Raw genomic sequence first — 24,706 nt, 5'->3', positions numbered from 1 at the left:
AGTTTAATGCCACACAGGCATATTCCAGCTTTTAAAAGATCAAGTCTGGACCAGACAATCCAGTGATTGATAATGTAATCACATGGTCAACCAAGTTACCAAGCCTGATTAGAAACTTCATTGGGTTGTCTCCCATGCCCAGCCCAGGATACTGGTCATTAGTTCTGATGCTGAATGGGGACCTAGAGTCAGTGAATATGGTTTTACCTGAATCTGCATGGGGACCTAATCAATGTGTATGGTGATACCACACTTCCAACATTCGACCATGTCTGCTGTTATATATTGGTGTGGCAAGCAAAACAATTCTGAACCAGTTTTGGTTCACATTTGGTTGATGCCCAACCAGGAAGACTGTAGGTTGTAGGCTGGTTATAGAACCCTTATCTCACAACACATGCTCACACTATCAACCACTGGCGAACCCAGTAAAAACAGGGAGGACTAAAGATGGTGATCTGGTGTTGATCCAGTAGTTTACCCCTCCCATGATGCCATATGACTCCTCACCTCTTCCTTCTTCTGGTCGTCCGACTTGTATGTGCTGGCATTGTAGCTCTCAAACTTCCTGGCCTTGGGCGCCTCGACTGGGGCCTCACTCACTGAAAGACAGACACCTCATTACACCCAGCCTTACAACTGTAAGACATCATTACACCCAACCTTACATCTGTGTAACCGTATTACACCCAAGTTTATTATTGTAAAACCACATTACATCTGTCCTCATTGCTATGAGGCCACTTTAATACCGGATGTCTCATAACAGTTGTTTACTTGCTGTTTAGTGACTCACATGGTTTCATGTCTGCTGGTCTGACACTGACTCTGGGCTGCTTCTTGTTGGATCCAGCAAACCACTCGGAACTGGTCATGACTGGTTCCCATGTCACTCGGGTATCAGGAAACAGATCATCTTGGAAATACTCCATCTGGAGATAACACAGTCACAAATATACAAGGAATCCTAAAAACTCGATCAGAAACAGACCAATTTGATTGTAGAATAATGAGACAGGACAATGTGATGAGATAACAGTGAGATATGACAATGTGATGAGATAACAGTGAGATATGACAAGGTGATGAAATAACAGTGAGATATGACTAGGTGATGAAATAACAGTGAGATATGACAAAAGTGATGAAAAATAACAGTGAGATATGACAAAAGTGATGAGATAACAGTGAGATATGACAAGGTGATGAGAGAACAGTGAGATATGACAAGGTGATGAGATAACAGTGAGATATGACAAGGTGATGAGATAACAGTGAGATATGACAAAAGTGATGAAATAACAGTGAGATATGACAAGGTGATGAGATAACAGTGAGATATGACAAGGTGATGAGATAACAGTGAGATATGACAAGGTGATGAGAGAACAGTGAGATATGACAAGGTGATGAGATAACAGTGAGATATGACAAGGTGATGAGAGAACAGTGAGATATGACAAGGTGATGAGATAACAGTGAGATATGACAAGGTGATGAGAGAACAGTGAGATATGACAAGGTGATGAGAGAACAGTGAGATATGACAAGGTGATGAGATAACAGTGAGATATGAACAGTGAGATATGACAAGACATGATGAGATAACATTAAGATATGACAAGGTGATGAGATAACAGTGAGATATGACAAGGTGATGAGATAACAGTGAGATATGACAAGGTGATGAGAGAACAGTGAGATATGACACAATCATGAGATAACAGTGAGATATGACAAGATAATGAGATAACAGTGAGATATGACAAGGTGATGAGATAACAGTGAGATATGACAAGGTGATGAGATAACATTAAGATATGACAAGGTGATGAGATAACAGTGAGATATGACAAGGTGATGAGATAACAGTGAGATATGACAAGGTGATGAGATAACAGTGAGATATGACAAGGTGATGAGATAACAGTGAGATATGACAAGGTGATGATAACAGTGAGATATGACAAATGAAATAACAGTGAGTATGACAAGAGATAACATGATATGACAAGGTGATGAGAGAACAGTGAGATATGACAAGGTGATGAGATAACAGTGAGATATGACAAGGTGATGAGATAACAGTGAGATATGACAAGGTGATGAGATAACAGTGAGATATGACAAGATCATGAGATAACAGTGAGATATGACAAGATAATGAGATAACAGTGAGATATGACAAGATAATGATGAGATAACAGTGAGATATGACAAGGTGATGAGATAACAGTGAGATATGACAAGGTGATGAGATAACAGTTGAGATATGACAAGGTGATGATAACAACATATGTGATGAGATAACAGTGAGATATGACAAGGTGATGAGATAACAGTGAGATATGACTAGGTGATGAGATAACAGTGAGAAATGACAAAGTGATGAAATAACAGTGAGATATGACAAGGATGAGAGAGAACAAGATATGACAGTGAGATAACATTAAGATATGACAAGATGAAACATTGAGATATGACAGGTGATGAGATATGACAAGGTGATGAGATAACAGAGATACATTCAAGATATATGACAAGATGATGAGATAACAGTGAGATATGACAAGGTGATGAGAGAACATTAAGATATGACAAGGTGATGAGATAACTTTAAGATATGACAAGGTAATGAGATAACAGTGAGATATGACAAGGTGATGAGATAACAGCGGGATATGTAAAGGTGATGAAATAACAGTGAGGATATGACTAGGTGATGAAATAAGGTGATGAGATAACAGTGAGATATGACAAGAGTGATGAAATAACAGTGAGATATGACACAATGAGATGAGATATGAGATGATGACAAGATAATGACACAATCATGAGATAACAGTGAGATATGACAAATTGATGAAATAACAGTGAGATATGACAAGATAATGAGATAACAGTGAGATATGACAAGATAATGAGATGTGAGATAACAGTGAGATATGACAAGATAATGAGATAACAGTGAGATATGACAAGATAATAAGATATGAGATAACAGTGAGATATGACAAGATAATGAGATAACAGTGAGATATGACAAGGTGATGGGAGCACTGCCACACATTCATCAACAGAGTGAGAGCATACCTTTACTCTGGGAACGGTGAAAGACACTGGTTCGACACTCGACTTGGTGAGGCGCCACGCAAAGGCAAACTCAACAATTCTAGGATCACAGCTAGTTTTGGGCATGAAAGACAAGGCTTGTGATTGGTTAGGTGTGGTGAACCCTGACACTGGAAACAGATGGGGCTCCTCCTCGCTGATCTCATAGGCACACACCTGACGATCTCCCTGAAGATACAAAACAAAATTATAAACAAATGAGTTTGACCACACACAACAAATTTAATCATATCGTAATCTGGATGTTGGAGCAAGACCTGAAGTGATGCAGAGCTTTGTGAAGCAACAATGTGAAATGTTTCCATCAAGCTGAAGTTCGTACCCGGCCCTGGAGGAAGACAACAGAGCTGTCTTCATCATAGAAGGGGATGCGAATGGCGGGTGAGATGTCGAGGTTCTCCCGCGCAAGTGGCTTGGTCAGGTCAGCTGCATCGTACAGGATAACTTCTCGTAAACTGTTTCTGAAAGACGATTATTATCTGTGTCACAACATCTCCATGACCAACTGTCAAACATTTACACACTTAAAGGAGCAAGTTGAGACTCAGGTCGGTGGCATATTTTGCGTCTAGGTGGTTCTGTGCTATAGGCCAAATGTTTTTCTTGCTTGTTATTTAATGCAGCAATATTCAGGCATATGACAGTGGCCTGTAAATAACATCCTGGATAAGACAAAACAGTGATATGCTGAGCCATGGCCCATGCTGATAAGATAACATGCAACCGAGTCACAGGGTCAGACCACCTGATCCATTATGTCGCCTTGTATAAAAATGTCTTGGAAACATGACTGGGCCACAAATGGATAGAAAGATGAAAATACATACATTAATATTTCCACTCTGGATAAATCTAGATGATTGTTACTCCACAATGAGTTGTGAAACAGTCCAAATTTTGTGACATTTACCCTGTATGCAACATTTCCATACCCAACATAGAATCCTACTCAACACCTAAAATATCTTCTCAAACCTGTTACCATAGTTACCTGTCAAAGCCAGACACAAACAAATATTTCCCTCCAAGTGCCCAGGTCACTCTCGCACCTCGACTCCCAGCTGGTCCTGGACCTTCCTGTAGACAGACACACATAGTATCAATCTCCCATATTGGCAGGAACATGAAACTGCTGAATGAGGTGGCTAGGGAACTGTATCTGACAACATCTTCTGACAACATCTTCAGGTCCCACTTTCAACAGTCTGAATCTGATTCTGCCATTCATACAAAGTGTCTACTTGCTCACGGCTCAAAATACTTGAGGAAAGGAACTAAACAAGGCAAGATGACAGATTCTAGTCTAGATTCGGAATCCGTCTACTCACTCTGAGTGGCTGTGAGCTCTTCCTTGGATCAAACACCCGGATTTTTCCATCCTTGCAAACTGTGGCGCAAAGATCTCCATCCGGACTCCATGCAAAGCAAAACACCTGACAATCAAATATAGCACATCAAATGCTGTACTGCAACTGCATCCTGAATGAACAATGAGACAAACATGCTGTGTTACCTATGTAGTGATATATTAGCTTCACGAGATGTACCACTGAAGGAAATGAATAGAATTTGGAGTCTGAAACGCCACAGAGCTATGGGATGTAACTCAGAGTAAATCTACCATATAGCCCCATCAAATGGGCTGTGTAAATCAGAGGTATGTTATTTTGATTTGAAGAATCACATTCATCCATGAGGGTAGAGTATGTAATGGTCATGAAAGTAACCATTTATTAATTGTGCAGAAATTGAACTGAAACTCAACCTTTGATCCGAGCTTAAATGATGTTGTAGGTCTAAGCTTACATGTGATTACATATATAGTACAGCACATAGGCAATACAGCAAGAACAAATGACCCCCTGAGTCCTCCTGTCTCGAAACCCATCACTACTGGTCTACAGATGACATGTAGATGATCCTTGCTACAAGACTGAGTGAGTGAGTTTAGTTTTACACCGCTTTTAGAAATATTCCAGCAATATCACGAAGGGGGACACCAGAAAAGGGCTTCACACAATGTACCCATGTGGAATCGAACCCGGGTCCTTCAGCATGACGAACAAACGCTTTAACCACTAGGCTACCCCCACAGTCCCTCTACTGAGACACTAAGGCACAGCTCCCTCATGCCTATAAATCATCCCCCCACCAAATGTTATTGGCAACTTCCTTCCTGCCTGACTTCCCTTCCCCACTTCCATCTGCCCCACCCCTCACCGCGTCTGTGTGTCCCTCCAGCTGCATGACCTCGGACCCGTCTGCCAGATCCCAGATGCGAACCGTCATGTCGTACGATGCCGTAACGACACCAGGATGTCTCGTGCCAGGGGATGAAAGCGTACGGAGTAAATCTTCTCCATGTGGCCTTAAAAGCATAACTTTAGTTTTAATCACAGGCTCTATTTCAAAACGTGTCATTTATTGATAAATGTAATTTATTCAACCCTATATTTCATTCAAATATAACACTCTTAATACAAAAACTATATTGTGTTGATTACTAAACCAAACATAAGAGTTCACCTCGAAGATTCATATCCACCTCAGTCATGTTTTCTGTTATGCCATTTTCAGGAATGGTCCAAATTCTGATCTTAGCATCATCACACGCTGAAAGAGGAAGTTCAAAAGTTTACCAAAATGGGCACTGCAAGTCCTGCCAAAGTATATATTGTACCAATGTCATTTTTCATTCAAAACTGGCTTCCACAGGAGATATTGATTAAGGAGACATAATGATGGCTGGGGGATTTTTAATATATTTTTAATTTTTATTTTTATGGTATTTTTTATTTGTTTATTTATTTATGATTTATTTATTTATTTATTTATTTTATTTTATTTTATTTTTTGGGGCACCCATTTTGTTCTGGAGAGGTAGGGGGTCACCAATTCTGTACACATGCATGCGGGGGTCACCAATTTTGTACACAAAAATTAAAAACATATGATTATAAATTACGGGGAAGGTGGGATGTCATGATGTTGTGCATAACATACAAGCGGGGGGTCACATATTTTGTACATAAATTTTAGGGGGTCATTCACATTGTACGATCATTCACATTGTACATGAAAAAAATCATCATCACCCCCTAGCCATAAATTATGAACGGTTCCTAAGTGAGTCGAAAATACATCACAATCAGACCATCATGCTGTCACAAGCAAATGACATGACTAATTGTTCTGTCACTGAAGCTGCAGGTGATTAGCTGTAATTTATACACCAGTTATTACCATTTACAAACTGAACAAAAGTTTAAAGAATGATTTTGGATGAAACATTTGACAAACAGAAACTCACCCTTGAGACAATTTACTGTCTCTGTTCATGTGAATCAAAAGACATTTGGGAGAAAATCTATGTTTCCATCATGGCTTCTATTATTTAATGATTTCCAGATTGTAAGTAAAATATATTGACTGTTAGGTGGGAGAACATAAAGTAAGCATTTCTGATTATTTATGGTCTTTACATCTGGTGCTTGCTAACTAGAATAGAAATATACAGAATGCAGGAGTTTAGTTAATAGCAGTATTCTCTCTTCAAATCATCACAAGTGATGCAACTTCAAAGGTGAGATAACTCTTACCAACTGCCAGTCTGTGGTTATCGAACGGGTCCCAGGAGAAATCCATCACCTTGCTTCCGTTTTGGAGGGCAGGGTTCCCAGAGTCGGGGAGGTGCCTGGGCTGGTCCAGCTAAACACAAGCCATCTTTCAGTTCGATACACAATACACTTATATAACAACTAAAATTAACTCTTTCAAACAGCAGAGTAGGTGAAGAAATAAGAGTGTATTCATGTTTCAAAAGTACTTCAGTCATGCTTGATTGGCATTTTTAGAAGATGCTATTTGATGAACAGAGAGACTTTTCTGGGTTTCATCTTCTTATAATTGTCAATAAAAAGAAGATGAAAACCAGAAAAGTCTCTCTCTACTGCAGTCATATCCATTTCTGCCTGTCTATGTCAGAGGATACGTTACCAAACTGGTACACGTTGCACATGCTGACCACTTCAATGAGCAGTGTGAATCTAATCAATCCTCGCAACCAAGGGACACAACTCTGTAATTGAGAGTATGATTTTACTCCGTTTTTTGCAATATTCCAGCAATTTCACGGCAGGGGACACCAGAAATGGGCTTCACACAGTGAAATCACTAGGCTACCCAATCGCCCTGAGGCAACTCAGGAAAGAGAGCATTTGTTTGATAATGGTTTGGAATACACTAGGCTCTCACTGTGATAAAAAGTTGTTCATCCATATATTGTTATCTCTGGAAGAGAGCATTTGCTTGATAATTGTGTTAGAACCTACCACCAAAATCACGGGCACTCACTGTGATAAAATTGTTGTTCATCCATAACGCTTTAACCACTGTTATCCCTCTAGACTCAGAACAAGTAGAAACAGAAGGATATAGCAGACTGTCTGAGCAGGATAAGAAAGTTCCCCAGCCCCACCTCCAGGATCATGATGAGACCCCCGGGTCCCTCCAGTGGCACTGCACAGCGCTGGGTGTTGGCGGCAAACATGTCACTCTCCCCCGGCACTGTCGTGCTGACATTCCGCAGGTTGTCGATGTGACGACTCTTGTGTAGAATCTGACCTTTCAAGTGACGGAACTTGGACGCACGGACACCTGTAGAGAGGATCAGTCATATCACTAGAACAGAAGGCTTTTTTTTGCAATAGTAACAGTGAATTTGGCATGTTTCTGCTTTATCAGCATATTCCAGTGAATTTTTCCAGCAATTCACAGCAATATTTAGCAATATTCCAGCAATATCACAGCAGGGACACCATGTGGGGAATTGAACCTGGGTCTTCGGAGTGATGAGTGAACGCTTTAACCACAAGGCTACCCCATTGCCATTGTTTGCTAGTAAATGATCATTACGAGGATATTTCTGAGATTTCACATTCACAGCAGTTCCTGCCACAAACAGAACAATACCAGCATGTTGTGGTGCCATCACAGACATTAGGAAATTGTCTTTGACATCATCATCTAAGCAACTTGTAAAGAACCATTTTGTCCCCAATTATGGGAACTATGTCACAAACCTGTAAACACTTTAACCGGTTTAGGGGGTTCAGCGTTTTCTTGTGGTTGCTCTACCGCTGCTGCAGCAGCCACTGGGGATGTTCTGCCAGAGTTGTCTGCCCCTTGCACATCTTCCTCTACTTTCACAGGAGTCTCGAGTTCTTGGGATGGTCTTTTCTGTTCAACCTGCTTTGGTGGGGTCGTGGGTCGGGTCTTTTCTGGGGAAGGTTTCGGCTTTTCTGATATGGGTTTTGGCTTTGTAGTGACCGGTTTGGGCTGCTGAAAAGGACCAAAAACATTTACAAAAATTTAAAAAACTTTTAAAGCTGATTGACTAACAATTTAGCATTGAGGTTTTATATAAAAAGGTGATTAAGTTTACAAACAACTGAGTAACTGTAATTGCCTAAAACTCTCCAAACACTTACATGAATCAAACTGTGACTTAAGCTCTTGAAATTTTAAAGAAAGAAAAAACATTGTTGAATCTATACAACTATCAGAAAAAAATTGCAACAAAGTAGACAAATAATTATTTGAGAATTCAAATAGACAAAGCATGCTTCTAATTGTTGCCTTACAGGGGAGGTTTCTTTAGAGGACAGACTCCCATTGGTTATCTGTGGTGCTGGAGAAGAACTGGTGCTAGCTGGGGCAGAACTTCCGCCGGTCAATAAAACAGCTCGGCGGTTGAAGTTGTTCTGCTTCTTAGATGGGTTGAGACTGATGAGCGATACCTGTGACATGGAGACGAAGTCATATGTAAAATATGCATCAAGGATAGCGAAGAGTTAGATTTTCAGAAAGTGAATAAATGATTTGCAAAATTAAAGGCTAACTCATCCAAGTTAACTTATCAGTATTCAAAACATTCCTTTGTACTTTTAAGGTGGGACAGGTTCAGTCAGTATAAGTGTTGACTTCAAATATGTTTGACAATAATTTTATTATGCTCATCATATGGAATATTTCTTACAGATGTCACATCTGCCAACATATCCACAGTCAGGTAAGGGAGCATTCATAATTTATAAATTAAGAGGGTGTGATGATGATTTTTATGGGGAAGCATGTATAAAGTGAATGACCCCATCCTAAAATTTATGCACAAAGTAAATGACCCCCCTGCATGTCATGTACAAAATTGATGCCCCCCCTACCTACCTCCCCAGAACAAAATGGGTGACCCCCATAAAATCGTCATCATCACACACATCACACCCACCCCAACCCCTAAGGCATAAATTATGAACGGTCCCTAAGTGGAACCCTGTTAGATATATTTCCATGTAAACATTTGAATGATGAATGAGTGTTGAAGCTCACCTACTGATGTCTGAATTGTTACAGAAGAGGCTGAGATTACAGTTCCTACTACTTCAGGAACCACAATGGACATCAGCAGGTATCGTGAACATATGAGGCTAAATGTCAACATCAATATAGCGAAGTTTCTGTGGAGACCACACACCTTGTCATTTTGTCCTGAGAACCACTGGTCTGCTGACATGGCAGGTTCCATGGACAGCGTCAGCGGGTAGAGGTCTTCATGGTAGTCTCTGTAGGACTGGAAGCAGAAATGACACTCACATCATGATGTTGTCACAGACCAAACAGCATCCATGATCAGTGGCTGACTAGAACGTTTACCACAAATGACAGAGTCAAATAAATCAAATGAGTTTGTTTGACCTTGCCCGGGAGAGGTCAAGGACTCAGTTAACATTGTATGCCACTTAATAAGTATCATCCTCGATAATCTCCAGGGTATACGTTACGATAACTATCCACTATACCCTGGATGCATCCACAGCTTGGGGCGATGATTTTATTACCTCCCTTGGCTGGCTTTTTATCCAATCAGGTGCCTATGCTGGGAAGTTGAGCGAACCAATCACAACTCACTTCCGCTTCTTAAATTATCTAACCGTTTAAACTTGGCAACACAACTGATGCAGAGGTACTCTGAAAGAAGTAGAAGGAGTTCTCTCATATAGTTTTTAAAGTTTCACATCTGTGAATTTGTCTTTATTATTTCCCAAAAAATCTGAGTGGCACTGCGAACAAACTTTCGCGACTGCGACTGCTATCTTAGTTGACACTGGCAAGCTCGGTTGTTACGGCGGCTGAGTTGATTGGCTACTGTGAGAATGTGGAGCCAGCAAAGGGAGGTAATGAAATCATCGCCCCAAGCCGTGGATGCATCCAGGGTATAGTGGAGAGTTATCGTAACATATACCCTGGAGACTATTGAGGATGAATAAGTATTTACATATTATCATTCACATTCAGTAATGAAAGTTTTCTTGTGGTTTTCAATACATTTTCACTCTAATGAGTCCTGTCTAATTTGAAAATAGAAAATCGTCTATGGTGCTTCAGGTAACTTCTAATTAGGATGTTTGTGAGCTGCCTAAATTTAATTACATGTTGCATCATCCTATAACAGTGATATATGTCTAAGTTAAAAGATGGGAGATGTTGTACATCTGTGAATTATTTAGAGCAGTAGAGTTCATATGTGTGTCATGACACCTGTATTGACATACACAGCCAGTGAGGTAGCCTAATGGTTACAGCGTTTGCTCATCACAACGAAGGCTGGGGTTGGATTCTACACATGAAAACAATGTATGAGGTCAATTTCAGGTATCCCCACCATGATATTGCTGGAATATTGCCAAAACGGATCCTCATTGTAATGACATACAGGGGCTGTATTATTTCCTCATGCATATTCGTACACAAGCAACTCAGCCTTAGTTGGTTTAATACATGTATTAAACAAATACAGAGCCTATCTGGAGATCTGAATGCTGTGAGGTACTAGTAATGTATTCTCTCTGGAAACCCTGCAGGTATAGAAGCTGACGACATACCTTCCTCGGGACGATGTACGGTGTAGGTATGATGGCGTTGTTGACGAGGCAGAGAAGTCGGTTCACCTCCCCACTCATCACATCCATGGCCCTCTTGGGTACAGTACACAGACCCTTGATCTGCTCTGTACGGTCAGTTGACCCTGAGATTACACACCGAACTGGGGTCAGTAAAACTACTAGATATAAGAATAAAAACTTTAAGATCAGAATAAAATAACTTATGTTTTCCTTCACTGTGATGTGATGTTGGTTGATAATGAAAATCAACACAAATCTAAGATAGAATGAATATTTGTCCATCATAATGACTTCACAGTGGAAAAACTATAGAAAACCAGTCTGTGCAATAATGAATTGTGTCTTGTCTGTTTATTTTGAAGGAAATGAAAACATTAAATACAGGCAAACACTGTGGTGTCAAAGTTAAAGGAACCTCACAAACACTCTGTCTTAACCAAGGTTGTACACATAGAAGGAGCACACAAGGAGCACGCCTTTACTTCAAGACAACCCTAAGTTTCACACAGTGTTTGACTGTACTTTAATATCTGAATATTCCAATATAAACATCTGATCTTGCACTCTAACATACAAGAAACAAATCAGCAATGTCCACATGACCTTGACACATTTACCACCACATGATGACAGTACAGATCAAATAACTGATCTTATTTTATCAGTTTCTTCAATCAAGACAAAATGTTATCTGACAGAGTGATATGTCTGCGGTCAATATAAGTTTTTAACTGACTGCCTGACTGAGTTTAGTTTTACGCCGCTTTTAGCAATATTCCAGCAATATCACGGCGGGGGACACCAGAAATGGGTTTCACACATTGTGCCCACGTAGGGAATCGAACCCGGGTCTTCGGTGTGACAAGCTGACGCTTTAATCACTAGGCTACCCCACCGCCCCAGTTGTTAACTGGTCATGAGGGGGACATCAACCCATGGGCCCCAAGGGACCAGTGAACAACGCATTTATCTTACCGAACACCTCAATGTTAATTTTTAACTGTTTGAAGCACGGGTATCAGATCATAATAAGGAGTACCAGAGTTAGGCAACAAGTCAAACACTACGAACACGAAGTACCAAATAAATTCCCACAGTTCGGCATTACCTGAGGGTAACATAGAAAATGTTACTCGCTTGTAAGCGGGGTACATTGGTTGTCTCAGCCAATCAGAAAATGACATTTATGTGTGAGGTAAGATAATAGGTTATGTCTCACCCTCAGTGATGTATGGACTCTTGTCTGTAAGCTCCAAGAAGCGAATCAGGTTGTCACCCTGAAATAACACACCAGATGTTAGAACACATACAAGTAGTGTTGCTGTGTGGTGCAGGTCCGTACTACATTCCTCATATCCTTCAGCTGATTGTTTGTGTATACCTCACACAGCTAATACTACAGCTATATCACAGCGGTCTGAAAATAATCAAGTCTGTACCAGACATTCCAGTGACTGACATCATGAGCATCGATCCAAGGAATTTGATATGATGACCTCCATCAAGCAAATCACTAAGCCTGACCACCTGATTCCGTTAGTCGTCTCTGATGACAAGTGTGAGTTCCTGATGACCCATTCCAAACCTTCATATGGCCAGTATCAACATGTACATGAATTACCACCTAAAATACTTGCCAGATGTTAAAGATATTCTCTGTAATTTAACATCACTGTGACAAACTAGTTATTTCTCTGTCAGACTTACTGGTAACTAGTGAAGAGACCATGAATGAACTTAATTTCTTTTATAAAACAGAACAAATCCAAATTTCTCTGGCTGTTATCAAAAAGTCTACAGGAATCCACTTGATATATTAAAGCACAAATTAGGGTCAGAGTTTTAGCATTAAAAATGTAATGGTAGTTCCACCTGTTTTCAAAAGGGCAGTACTATGATTTGGCTTTTAACATGTTTAATTTTGATTTAAATCTTGTTATGAAGCCAAGATTTAGTCACAATTACTAGTGTAGAGTTGTCCCCTTATAATGTGTGTTCTTATCACTTTATTTATCAAACATATCCAAGGGGAACCACTCCGCACATGACACCCACCTTGCCTGCGACGAACACCATGTTGGTATCCTGGTCAAAGAACGGCATCAGAATTCTGTAACAGTCACAAGCAACAGTAAACTACTACTACTACTAATACTAATAACAATATTGTCTGCTTGAATTGTGCTTAAACTCTATACCTTGCATGCTCAAAGTGCTAACCGTTATCAGGGAAATGGTGGGTTTTGAGTCAAAGAATAGTTTACATGGAGAATGGTCTGTGAGTTCTGTTGGGACAGTGCCAAAGATGTGCTGCCAAATGTAGCCAAATGGTACATCAGCAGGATTAGTGTGTGAGTCATAATTAAAGCAGGCTTGAACAGTGTTAGTTACATCATAACATGCCATCTGCTTGAATGAGGTTAGTGTGTGAGTCAAGCTGCTTGCTTGTTTGTTTGTATTTACCTTATATCATAGTTGCTTGCCATCTTAATGAGGTTTGTTTGCTTGTTTTGTTTGTTTGTTTGTTTGTTTGTTTGTTTGTTTGTTTGTTTGCTTGTTTGTTTGCTTGTTTGTTTGTTTGTTTAATGCTGCACTCAGCAAACTTGCAACATGATGGTGGTCTATAAATAACTGAGTCTGGACTACACAATCCAGTGATTAACATCATGAGTACTGATCTACACAATTGGGATAAGTGGACATGTGTCAACCAGGTCAGCAAGCATGACCATTAGTCTCTTTTCATGACAAACATGGGTAGCTGAAGATCAGATCGAACCCAGATCTTTACGGGTATATCAATGACAGAGGAAAACCAGATTGAAAATCATATTAAACAGGTGTAGTTCTGTCTCAGGATCATAATCGGGACAGATCTTGGAAATGATGCAACCATCACAATGGATCCTGGCACAGCTAAAGGGACACAACTTGTCATAACAAAGACCATTCTAGATCAACTGGCCCTTCCAGCAACATTTTAAGAATGTTTTATTTTTGTTGATCAATCAAAGCAGACAATGACTGATAAAATGATAAAACTGCTATCAATTCAAATCTGTGTCAAAATATTCAAGGATGAGTATTTTAAGCTCTAAGCTCTAAATTATCATTTGATATTGTTTCCTGTTTACCGTACAAACATAGCAATAAAAGTTTGCTATAATGCTGCTATCATTCTTAGAGTTCATAAAGTCACATCTTCAGACCGTCGCCATATAGCTGGAATATTGCTGAGTGCAGCGTAAAACTAAGCTCACTCACTCACTCACATGTTCAGGAGACACACTACTCTTACCCAGTAGAGGTGTCGAAAGATACGGAATGTAGTTTACTGGAAAAGTTTCGGATATCCCACAATCCTATGCAGCGAGCTCTAGACTGAAAGAGAAGTTCTGGTTGTCAAAACTGAAAATTTCTCAATAAATTGTACATCCATATACTTGTTCTATTTTCAAGCTTGAGCATCTGCTTCTTTCAATCTGGTGAGGAAAACTCCAAAACAAAGTTTCCAACTTCATACACACTTCATCCAAACACATCCCATTCATCACCATGGTAACAACCTAAACACATGGTCATGCATCAGTGCAGTCCCATGCTAAATGATCCAGTGCGACCTGATTATCCCATGCAACTCTCATTCTGTGAGACAGGTTAAGTTTAATCATTGGGAAAATGAAAAGAGTATAGACAATAAGTTCACTGAATTGGTGTCCCTACATTTCTTCCACTTACTATCCCTGAGGCAGATGAGTGAGTGAGTGAGTAAGGTTTTACGCCATTTTTAGCAATATTCCAGCAATATCATGGCAGGGGACACCAGAAATGGGCTTCACACATTGTACCTACTGTAAACGTATTATATCTCATAAAAAGTTTTATTTTCGGCTTTTGGCATAAAACATTTTAAGCGAAAATTTATACACACCCATGAATAAACCTGTCATTCATTCAGTCTAGCCCTGAGTTGTTACCATAACACATCAAGTTTGAAGACAAAATCACGGGAATCTTAAAATGGCGACTGATAGTAGCATAAAGAATCATACTTAACTGTCGCTATAATGGATTTCCCAAAACATAATTAAATAATGAGCCAAATACCATGCTTGAATTAGCTTTAAACAGCAATGTGTGTTGTGGCCGCCATGGAAATGGTCACATGACAGATGGTTTGATACAAAACAGATTACCATGAAACGAAACTTCGGAAAGAAATAATACAGCAGTATTTTATTTATTCATTAAGATTTTATTTACCAGTACATCATGAAGCGAATAGTCACTTAACACTCAATCATCTCATTCACAACAACCCGGCTTGTTTGAAAAATCACAAACAGCTTCATATACAGTAGAAGTTAATTGAGCCAGATCGTCGGAATTGAACATAAGACTGATGTGTTTTTCATCTCTTCCGTTGAGTAAAACAGATTACTGTGTACTAGTATATCTGAGGCAGATAGGGATTTCCTGTGAGTAAGTAATAAACGCCGCCCTGACAGGCAGCTATTAGTGGCCCAAAGAGACAGCCGCAGTTCGGCAATCACTGATTGGTAGCGAATAATTGACCAGTGCGATGTAGTCTAAACTGTCAATTCCATGAAAATTGCACCAAAATACTGAAAATAAGTACGTTTACAGTATTTGGGAATTGAATCTGGGTCTTTGGCGTGATGAACAAACGCTTTAACCACTAGACTACCCCACCGCCCATGAGGCAGATGAAGCCTGTTTAATCCTGATGACCAAGCTTGGAAAAACAAATTTCCAGACAAAATGCATCACTATTACAGAAAATTGTCTTTCTGTGTGGCAAGCTTTTCAGAACAATAATCTGGAAAGAGTAAAAGATCCTGACTAATGGTGTTTTACAGTACATATCTGGCATATAGCATGGTATGTCAATCAACACAATGTTATCAAACTTTCAGATGTATTGTGAACATTTTCACTAGTTCAATCCTTTCCATCTTCAAACCATTCCTCGTCAAACCAGGGTGTTTGTCTCCTTGAACTGTGCCTTGCCTCAGCCACTCTCTGACAGATGTTGGTTGTACAATGAAATATCTGCAGCTTTTAACATTCAGTAAAGAAATATTACTTACTGAATCATAGCCAGTTGCCATGATGATATCCTTGTCTCCCAGCCAAAGAACTCTGGAATCTTTGATGTTTCCATGACCTGGAGTTTCCTGAAAAATTCATGAAAATGTTAAAGAAAGGCTCTTCAATGTTGGCAGATGATATGATAACGATATGCAATAATATGATAACAACATAACGCGTGATATACATGTACTTATGTTCAAAAGAATCAATATTTTTCAGAGCTATTTGATTAAAAGTATATCACCCTATGTTTCTTTTATTCTGAGAAATATTTCTTAAGGAAATTAACTTCTAATAAATTCAAACCATGTTCTCTCCAGTTGTTACAAAATCATTACGACCTAACAGGGAGAAAACAATGACTACCTGAGATATGGAGCCAGCCCTGGGGTCAAATATCCTTAACGTCTTGTCTTTACAGGACGACAAAAGCAGTGACCCATCCCCCTTCCATGATATGCTTTGAACCAGGTCACCATGACCCTCCAGCACTGAAAGGTCAAAGACAACATAAAACAGTATAACAATGCTATGAGTGAGTGAGTGAGTGAGTTTAGTTTTACACCGCACTCAGCAATATTCCAGCTATATGGCAGCGGTCTGTAAATAATCAAGTCTGGACCAGACAATCCAGTGATCAACAGCATGAGCATCAATCTGCTCAATTGGGAACCGATGACATGTGTCAACCAAGTCAGCGAGCATGACCACTCGATCCCGTTAGTCGCCTCTTACGACAAGCATGGGTTACTGAAGATCAATATTCTAACCCGGACCTGCACGGGTATTTAGGTCAAGGAAAAATCCTGGGTTAGTCTGTGCAGTATAGTTGATAGGAGATAATAAATACATGTTGAAGAAGCCTATCAGGAGATTCTTTGCTTAGGTCAAGGACATGTGATAACTGATAAGAAGAGAGAATTATGGGTTGAGACATTTTCAACTGATAGTTTGTGCAGATCAGATGCACATTTCTCCTCTGCGTAAATCCCTGCTCACCGTATTTCTCCTGGGACCTGCAGACATCGTAAACTTGGACTGATCTGTACGATGACGCGGCTAGAACTCCGTCAGCTGTCGGGTGCCACAATACATTTTCAATCTTCCTGTCTTCAGTGGGCAGATTCACAACATGGTTGCTCTCGCTCTCAAAACCAGGGTCTTCTGGCAGAAGCCAGACCTTCACCTGAGATTAACCACATTAGAAATATATACCCAGTCAAAGTCTTCCATTTCTCATTCAACCATCAGATTTTGTCATGCCTGATGTTGAAACAGCTTAGCATCAAAGGCGGATCTAGAGGTGTGCGTGTGTGTGTGTGCGCGTGCGTGCATGCATGCGTACACTGTGGCGTATGTGTGTGTTGTGTGTTGTGTTGTGTGTGTGTGTGTGTGTGTGTGTGTTGTGCATTGAATGCATCAGTCAGTTGCAGTCAGCTTTTTCAATAATAATTGATAAAATGGCTGTTTATATATTTTTTCAGTTTGAAAATATAATGAAATCACTACAACGAAACAAATTTTTATTTCACAAAAAATGGTGAGACTACTTACTGACTGGTCACTGGACCCTGTTGCCAGGAGGTAATCATCGAATGGGGAGAAGTCAAAATCTGTCACCAGGTCTGAAACATATATCGTTCACCTCTGTGAGACACATACCCGTGGAGATCCTGGTTAGAATTGATCTTCAGTAACCCATGCTTGTCATAAGAGGCGACTGATGGGATCATGTGGTCAGACTTGCTGACTTGGTTGACACATGTCATTGGTTCCCAATTGCGCAGATTGATGCTCTTGCTGTTGATCACTGGATTGTCTGGTCCAGACTCGATTATTTACAGACTGCCGCCATATAGCTGGAATATTGCTGAGTGCGGCGTAACACTAAACTCACTCAGTCACTGTGAGACACACAGTTTTGCTGCCTCCAGTAGCAAAATAACTAATCCACCTCGGGTATTATGTGACGAGCTGATGCTTTAACCATTGAGCCCTTACCCTACGCCCCACTGTTAGGTATTACCTACACAGAGGAAAGATCTTGTTCTTAAATATCCTTTGAGGGTTGTTTCTGTGCTTCAACACATGTACAATACTTCTGTTATGTCAGCATGTACAATACTTCTGTTATGTCAGCATGTACAATACTTCTGTTATGTCAGCATGTACAATACTTCTGTTATGTCAGCATGTACAATACTTCTGTTATGTCAACATGTACAATAATTTGTTATGTCTTCTGTTATGTCAGCATGTACAATACTTCTGTTATGTCAGCATGTACAATAATTCTGTTATGTCAGCATGTACAATACTTCTGTTATGTCAGCATGTACAATGCTTCTGTTATGTCAACATGTACAATACTTCTGTTATGTCAACATGTACAATGCTTCTGTTGTCAACATGTACAATACTTCTGTTATGTCAGCATGTACAATACTTCTGTTATGTCAGCATGTACAATACTTCTGTTGCCTCCAGTAGCAACCAATCCCTCAGCGTGGCGAGCTGATGCTTTAACCATTGAGCTACCCTACCATACCCCACCTTAGGTATTACCTACACAGAGGAAAAGATCCAGGGATTCTTGGATCCTTGAGGGTTGTTTTCTGTGCTTCAACACATGTACAATACTACTCTGTTATGTCAGCATGTACAATACTTCTGTTATGTCAGCATGTACAATACTTCTGTTATGTCAGCATGTACAATACTGCTTCTGTCACATGTACAATACTGTCAGCATGTACAATAATGTGTTATGTCAGCATGTACAATACTTCTGTTATGTCAGCATGTACAATACTTCTGTTATGTCAACATGTACAATACTTCTGTTATGTCAACATGTACAATACTTCTGTTATGTCAGCATGTACAATACTTCTGTTATGTCAGCATGTACAATACTTCTGTTATGTCAGCATGTACAATATACTTCTGTTATGTCAGCATGTACAATACTTCTGTTATGTCAGCATGTACAATACTTCTGTTATGTCAGCATGTACAATACTTCTGTTATGTCAGCATGTACAATGCTTCTGTTATGTCAGCATGTACAATACTTCTGTTATGTCAGCATGTACAATACTTCTGTTATGTCAGCATGTACAATACTTCTGTTATGTCAGCATGTACAATACTTCTGTTATGTCAGCATGTACAATACTTCTGTTATGTCAGCATGTACAATACTTCTGTTATGTCAGCATGTACAATGCTTCTGTTATGTCAACATGTACAATACTTCTGTTATGTCAGCATGTACAATACTTCTGTTATGTCAGCATGTACAATACTTCTGTTATGTCAAGCATGTACAAATACTTCTGTTATGTCAGCATGTACAATACTTCTGTTATGTCAACATGTACAATACTTCTGTTATGTCAGCATGTACAATACTTCTGTTATGTCAACATGTACAATACTTCTGTTATGTCAGCATGTACAATACTTCTGTTATGTCAGCATGTACAATACTTCTGTTATGTCAGCATACTTCTGTAATAATACTTGTTATGTCAGCATGTACAATACTTCTGTTATGTCAGCATGTACAATACTTCTGTTATGTCAGCATGTACAATACTTGTTATGTCAGCATGTACAATACTTCTGTTATGTCAGCATGTACAATACTTCTGTTATGTCAGCATGTACAATACTTCTGTTATGTCAGCATGTACAATACTTGTTATGTCAGCATGTACAATACTTCTGTTATGTCAGCATGTACAATACTTCTGTTATGTCAATATGTACAAATACTTCTGTTATGTCAGCATGTACAATACTTCTGTTATGTCAGCATGTACAATACTTCTGTTATGTCAGCATGTAAGTACGTACAATACTTCTGTTATGTCAACATGTACAATGCTTCTGTTATGTCAGCATGTACAATGCTTCTGTTATGTCAGCATGTACAATACTTCTGTTATGTCAGCATGTACAATGCTTCTGTGTTATGTCAGCATGTACAATACTTCTGTTATGTCAGTATTTACAATGCTTCTGTTATGTCAGTATGTACAATACTTCTGTTATGTCAACATGTACAATACTTCTGTTATGTCAGCATGTACAATGCTTCTGTTATGTCAGCGTGTATTAATACTTCTGTTATGTCAGCATGTACAATGCTTCTGTTATGTCAGCATGTACAATACTTCTGTTATGTCAGCATGTACAATGCTTTTGTTATGTCAGCATGTACAATACTTCTGTTATGTCAACATGTACAATACTTCTGTTATGTCAGCATGTACAATACTTCTGTTATGTCAACATGTACAATACTTCTGTTATGTCAGCATGTACAATACTTCTGTTATGTCAGCATGTACAATACTTCTGTTATGTCAGCATGTACAATACTTCTGTTATGTCAACATGTACAATACTTCTGTTATGTCAGCATGTACAATACTTCTGTTATGTCAGCATATACAATACTTCTGTTATGTCAGTATGTACAATACTTCTGTTATGTCAATGTACAATACTTCTGTTATGTCAACATGTACAATACTTGTTATGTCAGCATGTACAATACTTCTGTTATGTCAGCATGTACAATACTTCTGTTATGTCAATGTACAATGCTTCTGTTATGTCAGCATGTACACGATTGCTTCTGTTATGTCAACATGTACAATACTTCTGTTATGTCAGCATGTACAATACTTCTGTTATGTCAACATCTACAATACTTCTGTTATGTCAACATGTACAATACTTCTGTTATGTCAACATGTACAATACTCTGTTATGTCAACATGTACAATACTTCTGTTGTCAACATGTACAATACTTCTGTTATGTCAACATGTACAATACTTCTGTTGTCAACATGTACAATACTTCTGTTATGTCAACATGTACAATACTTCTGTTATGTCAGCATGTACAATACTTCTGTTGCCTCCAGTAGCAAACTAACCCTCAGCTGATCTAGCTGATGCTTTAACCATTGAGCTACCCTACCCCATCACCTAACCTTAGGGTATATTACCTACACAGAGGAAAGATCCAGGGGTTCTTGGATCCTTGAGGGTTGTTTCTGTGCTCAAACACATGTACAATACTTCTGTTATGTCAGCATGTACAATACTCTGTTATGTCAGCATGTACAATACTTCTGTTATGTCAACATGTACAATACTTCTGTTATGTCAACATGTACAATACTTCTGTTGTCAACATGTACAATACTTCTGTTATGTCAACATGTACAATACTTCTGTTATGTCAACATGTACAATACTTCTGTTGTCAACATGTAATAATACTTCTGTTGTCAGCATGTACAATACTTCTGTTATGTCAGCATGTACAATGCTTCTGTTGTCAGCATGTACAATACTTCTGTTGTCAGCATGTACAATACTTCTGTTATGTCAACATGTACAATACTTCTGTTATGTCAACATGTACAATACTTCTGTTATGTCAGCATGTACAATACTTCTGTTATGTCAGCATGTACAATTTTTCTGTTATGTCAGCATGTACAATACTCCTGTTATGTCAGCATGTACAATACTTCTGTTATGTCAACATGTACAATACTTCTGTTATGTCAACATGTACAATACTTCTGTTATGTCAGCATGTACAATACTTCTGTTATGTCAGCATGTACAATACTTCTGTTATGTCAGCATGTACAATACTTCTGTTATGTCAGCATGTACAATACTTCTGTTATGTCAACATGTACAATAATACTTCTGTTATGTCATGTACAATACTTCTGTTATGTCAACATGTACAATACTTCTGTTATGTCAACATGTACAATACTTCTGTTATGTCAGCATGTACAATACTTCTGTTATGTCAGCATGTACAATACTTGTTATGTCAGCATGTACAATACTTCTGTTATGTCAGCATGTACAATACTTCTGTTATGTCAGCATGTACAATACTTCTGTTATGTCAGCATGTACAATACTTCTGTTGTCAGCATGTACAATACTTCTGTTATGTCAGCATGTACAATACTTGTTATGTCAACATGTACAATACTTCTGTTATGTCAGCATGTACAATACTTCTGTTTTATACAAGCATCGAATGGTGCTGACAACAGACATGACAAAACACATAATCAGGTGATTCAACCAACAATCATTAAGTGCAATCATTCGTTTGTTCGTGAGTGAGTGAGTGATTTTAGGTTTATGCCATCTGATCCCGACCCGATCTTACGACAAGTATGGGTTACTGAAGATCAATTCTAACCCGGATCTTCACCTGTCGGTACAGTCATGATCTAAAGGAAGCAACTCTGTAAGGTAATCACAGTGCCTTACGTCACTGACCTGGATGTCACAACCTGGCAGGTCCACTCACCTCCATGAGCATGTAGAAATGGTATCTTCATCCCTTGTCGCCCTGTACAATTCAGTGGTAGAATCCCTAAACTGCCTCCACCTGATACAGAGAAATCTTTATGATGCATCCAGTTCAACATTAACCAGGCCAGACCAAATCAATTATGTTCATCCTCATTCACACCATCGTAATCATGTTTATTTGCCTCTAGTTTTCTCCTACTTAACCTTTTTGTGGTATGAGTGAGTGAATAAGGTTTTACACTGCTTTTAGCCATATTCCAGCAACACTGCAGCAGAGGGCACCAGAAATGGGCTTCACACATTGTACTCATGCAGGAAATCGAACCCAGGTCTTCGCTTTGACAAGTGAACACTTTAAACACAAGGCTACTCCACTTCCCCTTTGCCTAGTATAAAATTCTCTGAAGCAAGTATCTCAACTGGCTTGGCCTAAATTGTCAGCGAGGATATTAAATTTTGTTCAGTGAGATGAGAGAAGATGCATGGTTTAATAGGTAAATGAAAATATTCTGAAGTGATGGATATTTGATGCATATTTGACACAGGAAATCGTACCTGGGTCTTTGACGTGTCAAGTGAATACTTTAACCACTAGGCTACCTCACTGCTTCTTTGTCAGGTTTAAAATTCTCTGAAACAAGTATCTAAACTGGCCTGGCCAAAATTGTCAGCGAGGATATGAAATTTTGTTTAGTGAGATGATGCATGGTTTAATAGGTAAAAGAAAATATTCTGAAGTGATGGATATTTGATGCACATTTGACACAACATGACCATACCTGTTGAGTCCACATTGAAAGCCATGTACTTAGCACTGGCCTTGATGTGGTTCCCCTGAGAGTTCATCAATGTTCCAATAGGAAGTTCTGATATCCATTCCTGGCAAGCAGTCAATTTCATTAAAAGTCATTTGTACAAAAGGGGTCATCAATCTTATAGATGTTCTACTGTGATGAAATTTACTTCTTGTCTTCAAACTTAACCTTTGTTTTAAAGATAACATGTTAATATTGTCAATATAGACAACATTTCATCAGCAAGTTTGGCTGAATCAGGGATTTTTCCTTTATCTCTCTGCCCCTTTTGTTACAGATCTATAACATATATGACAATGTTTGCCATTACACTAATTACTCATACTGAACAGAAGAATATAATTTAGCATGAGAAATGAAAGGGGTTATTCACTAACATATATGAAGACCACTGTAACAACATAGAAATATACATCTACAAACCTCTTTCTTGGGAAACTTTGGGACAGAATTCTTATATTTTGATGCCTTAAATCTCCAAGCCATGGTGAATATTCTGCAAATAAAACACATGCATGCAAAACATATGCTTCAGTGACAAATTAAATCTATGCCTAAAAACTATTGAGAATATTTAAACAAACTCAATAAGAAATGAAATGTGAATGTAGCAATCATACATTGTCCTTGAAATAAAATGAATAATCGTAAGAGTATTTATGTATAAATTGTTTAACGTAATTATTTCCAAACCTGCACCAAACACGAAATACGCCGATGGTGTCGAACGCTATAGATTATCAACTGGGAACTGTGTGTATTAATTATCCAGTAACATCACAAAGCTAGCGCCAGAGTTCACCTCACGTCAAGCCTGTTGATCAGTTTGATGATTCAACAGATGACAAACTGTAAAAGCCCGAGGCATTACAAACACATGGAGCTGAACGGTAAAATTACACACGGCTTGGGATGGGTTCGGTAAACGAGGAAGTTTCACGTGGTTGATCAAACCTGCTGACTGATAAGCAACAAAAACGTCAGTCTCTTTTGTTTTGACATGGAATATTGAAACAGGTGTTCGGAAAAGGGGGCGTGTCCTGTTCGGTGGGGTAACTCAAGCGAATGAAGTTATGAGTGGGATCAATCATTTCATCTGTTGTTAAAGTTAACTGTAAACAGTACCGTTATGTCTTTTTCGATACAGCTAGGCTTTATGCCGACAATGGACCGCTATCACAACAACAAGGAAATGTCACAGGCACCGATGGTTGTTTGAAGTTTCCGGTTCTGAGTTCACGCGAGAATCTTCGCAAATATCCGAGAGAGCTCCGAAAGGAACGACACAAATGTCATTTGACATATT

At 39.0% G+C, this 24,706-nt stretch overlaps 1 protein-coding gene across 1 annotated transcript in view; it reads right to left on the bottom strand.

Moving 5' to 3' along the window:
- The window catches only part of LOC124276072 (coronin-7-like), a 29,041-nt gene extending 4,407 nt beyond the window's left edge, over nt 1-24,634 (bottom strand). Inside the window, 26 exon segments of the mRNA XM_046711726.1 lie at nt 511-602; nt 797-932; nt 3,094-3,300; nt 3,455-3,593; nt 4,124-4,209; nt 4,461-4,565; nt 5,353-5,436; nt 5,439-5,500; nt 5,659-5,745; nt 6,732-6,840; nt 7,610-7,788; nt 8,214-8,472; nt 8,775-8,930; nt 9,665-9,760; nt 11,073-11,215; nt 12,313-12,370; nt 13,149-13,203; nt 14,392-14,474; nt 16,205-16,291; nt 16,575-16,699; nt 17,208-17,394; nt 17,763-17,833; nt 22,581-22,661; nt 23,365-23,464; nt 23,824-23,896; nt 24,526-24,634. Coding sequence (XP_046567682.1) covers nt 511-602; nt 797-932; nt 3,094-3,300; nt 3,455-3,593; nt 4,124-4,209; nt 4,461-4,565; nt 5,353-5,436; nt 5,439-5,500; nt 5,659-5,745; nt 6,732-6,840; nt 7,610-7,788; nt 8,214-8,472; nt 8,775-8,930; nt 9,665-9,760; nt 11,073-11,215; nt 12,313-12,370; nt 13,149-13,203; nt 14,392-14,474; nt 16,205-16,291; nt 16,575-16,699; nt 17,208-17,394; nt 17,763-17,833; nt 22,581-22,661; nt 23,365-23,464; nt 23,824-23,886 — 2,850 coding nt within the window. The 5' untranslated portion in view covers nt 23,887-23,896; nt 24,526-24,634.
- Between the last annotated feature and the right edge of the window lie 72 nt (nt 24,635-24,706).

Source organism: Haliotis rubra, unplaced genomic scaffold, assembly GCF_003918875.1.
Source record: "Haliotis rubra isolate DU_JTF1 unplaced genomic scaffold, ASM391887v1 Scf205, whole genome shotgun sequence".
Classification (NCBI taxonomy): Eukaryota; Metazoa; Mollusca; class Gastropoda; order Lepetellida; family Haliotidae; genus Haliotis; species Haliotis rubra.
This window is presented reverse-complemented; position numbering and strand designations above follow the sequence as displayed.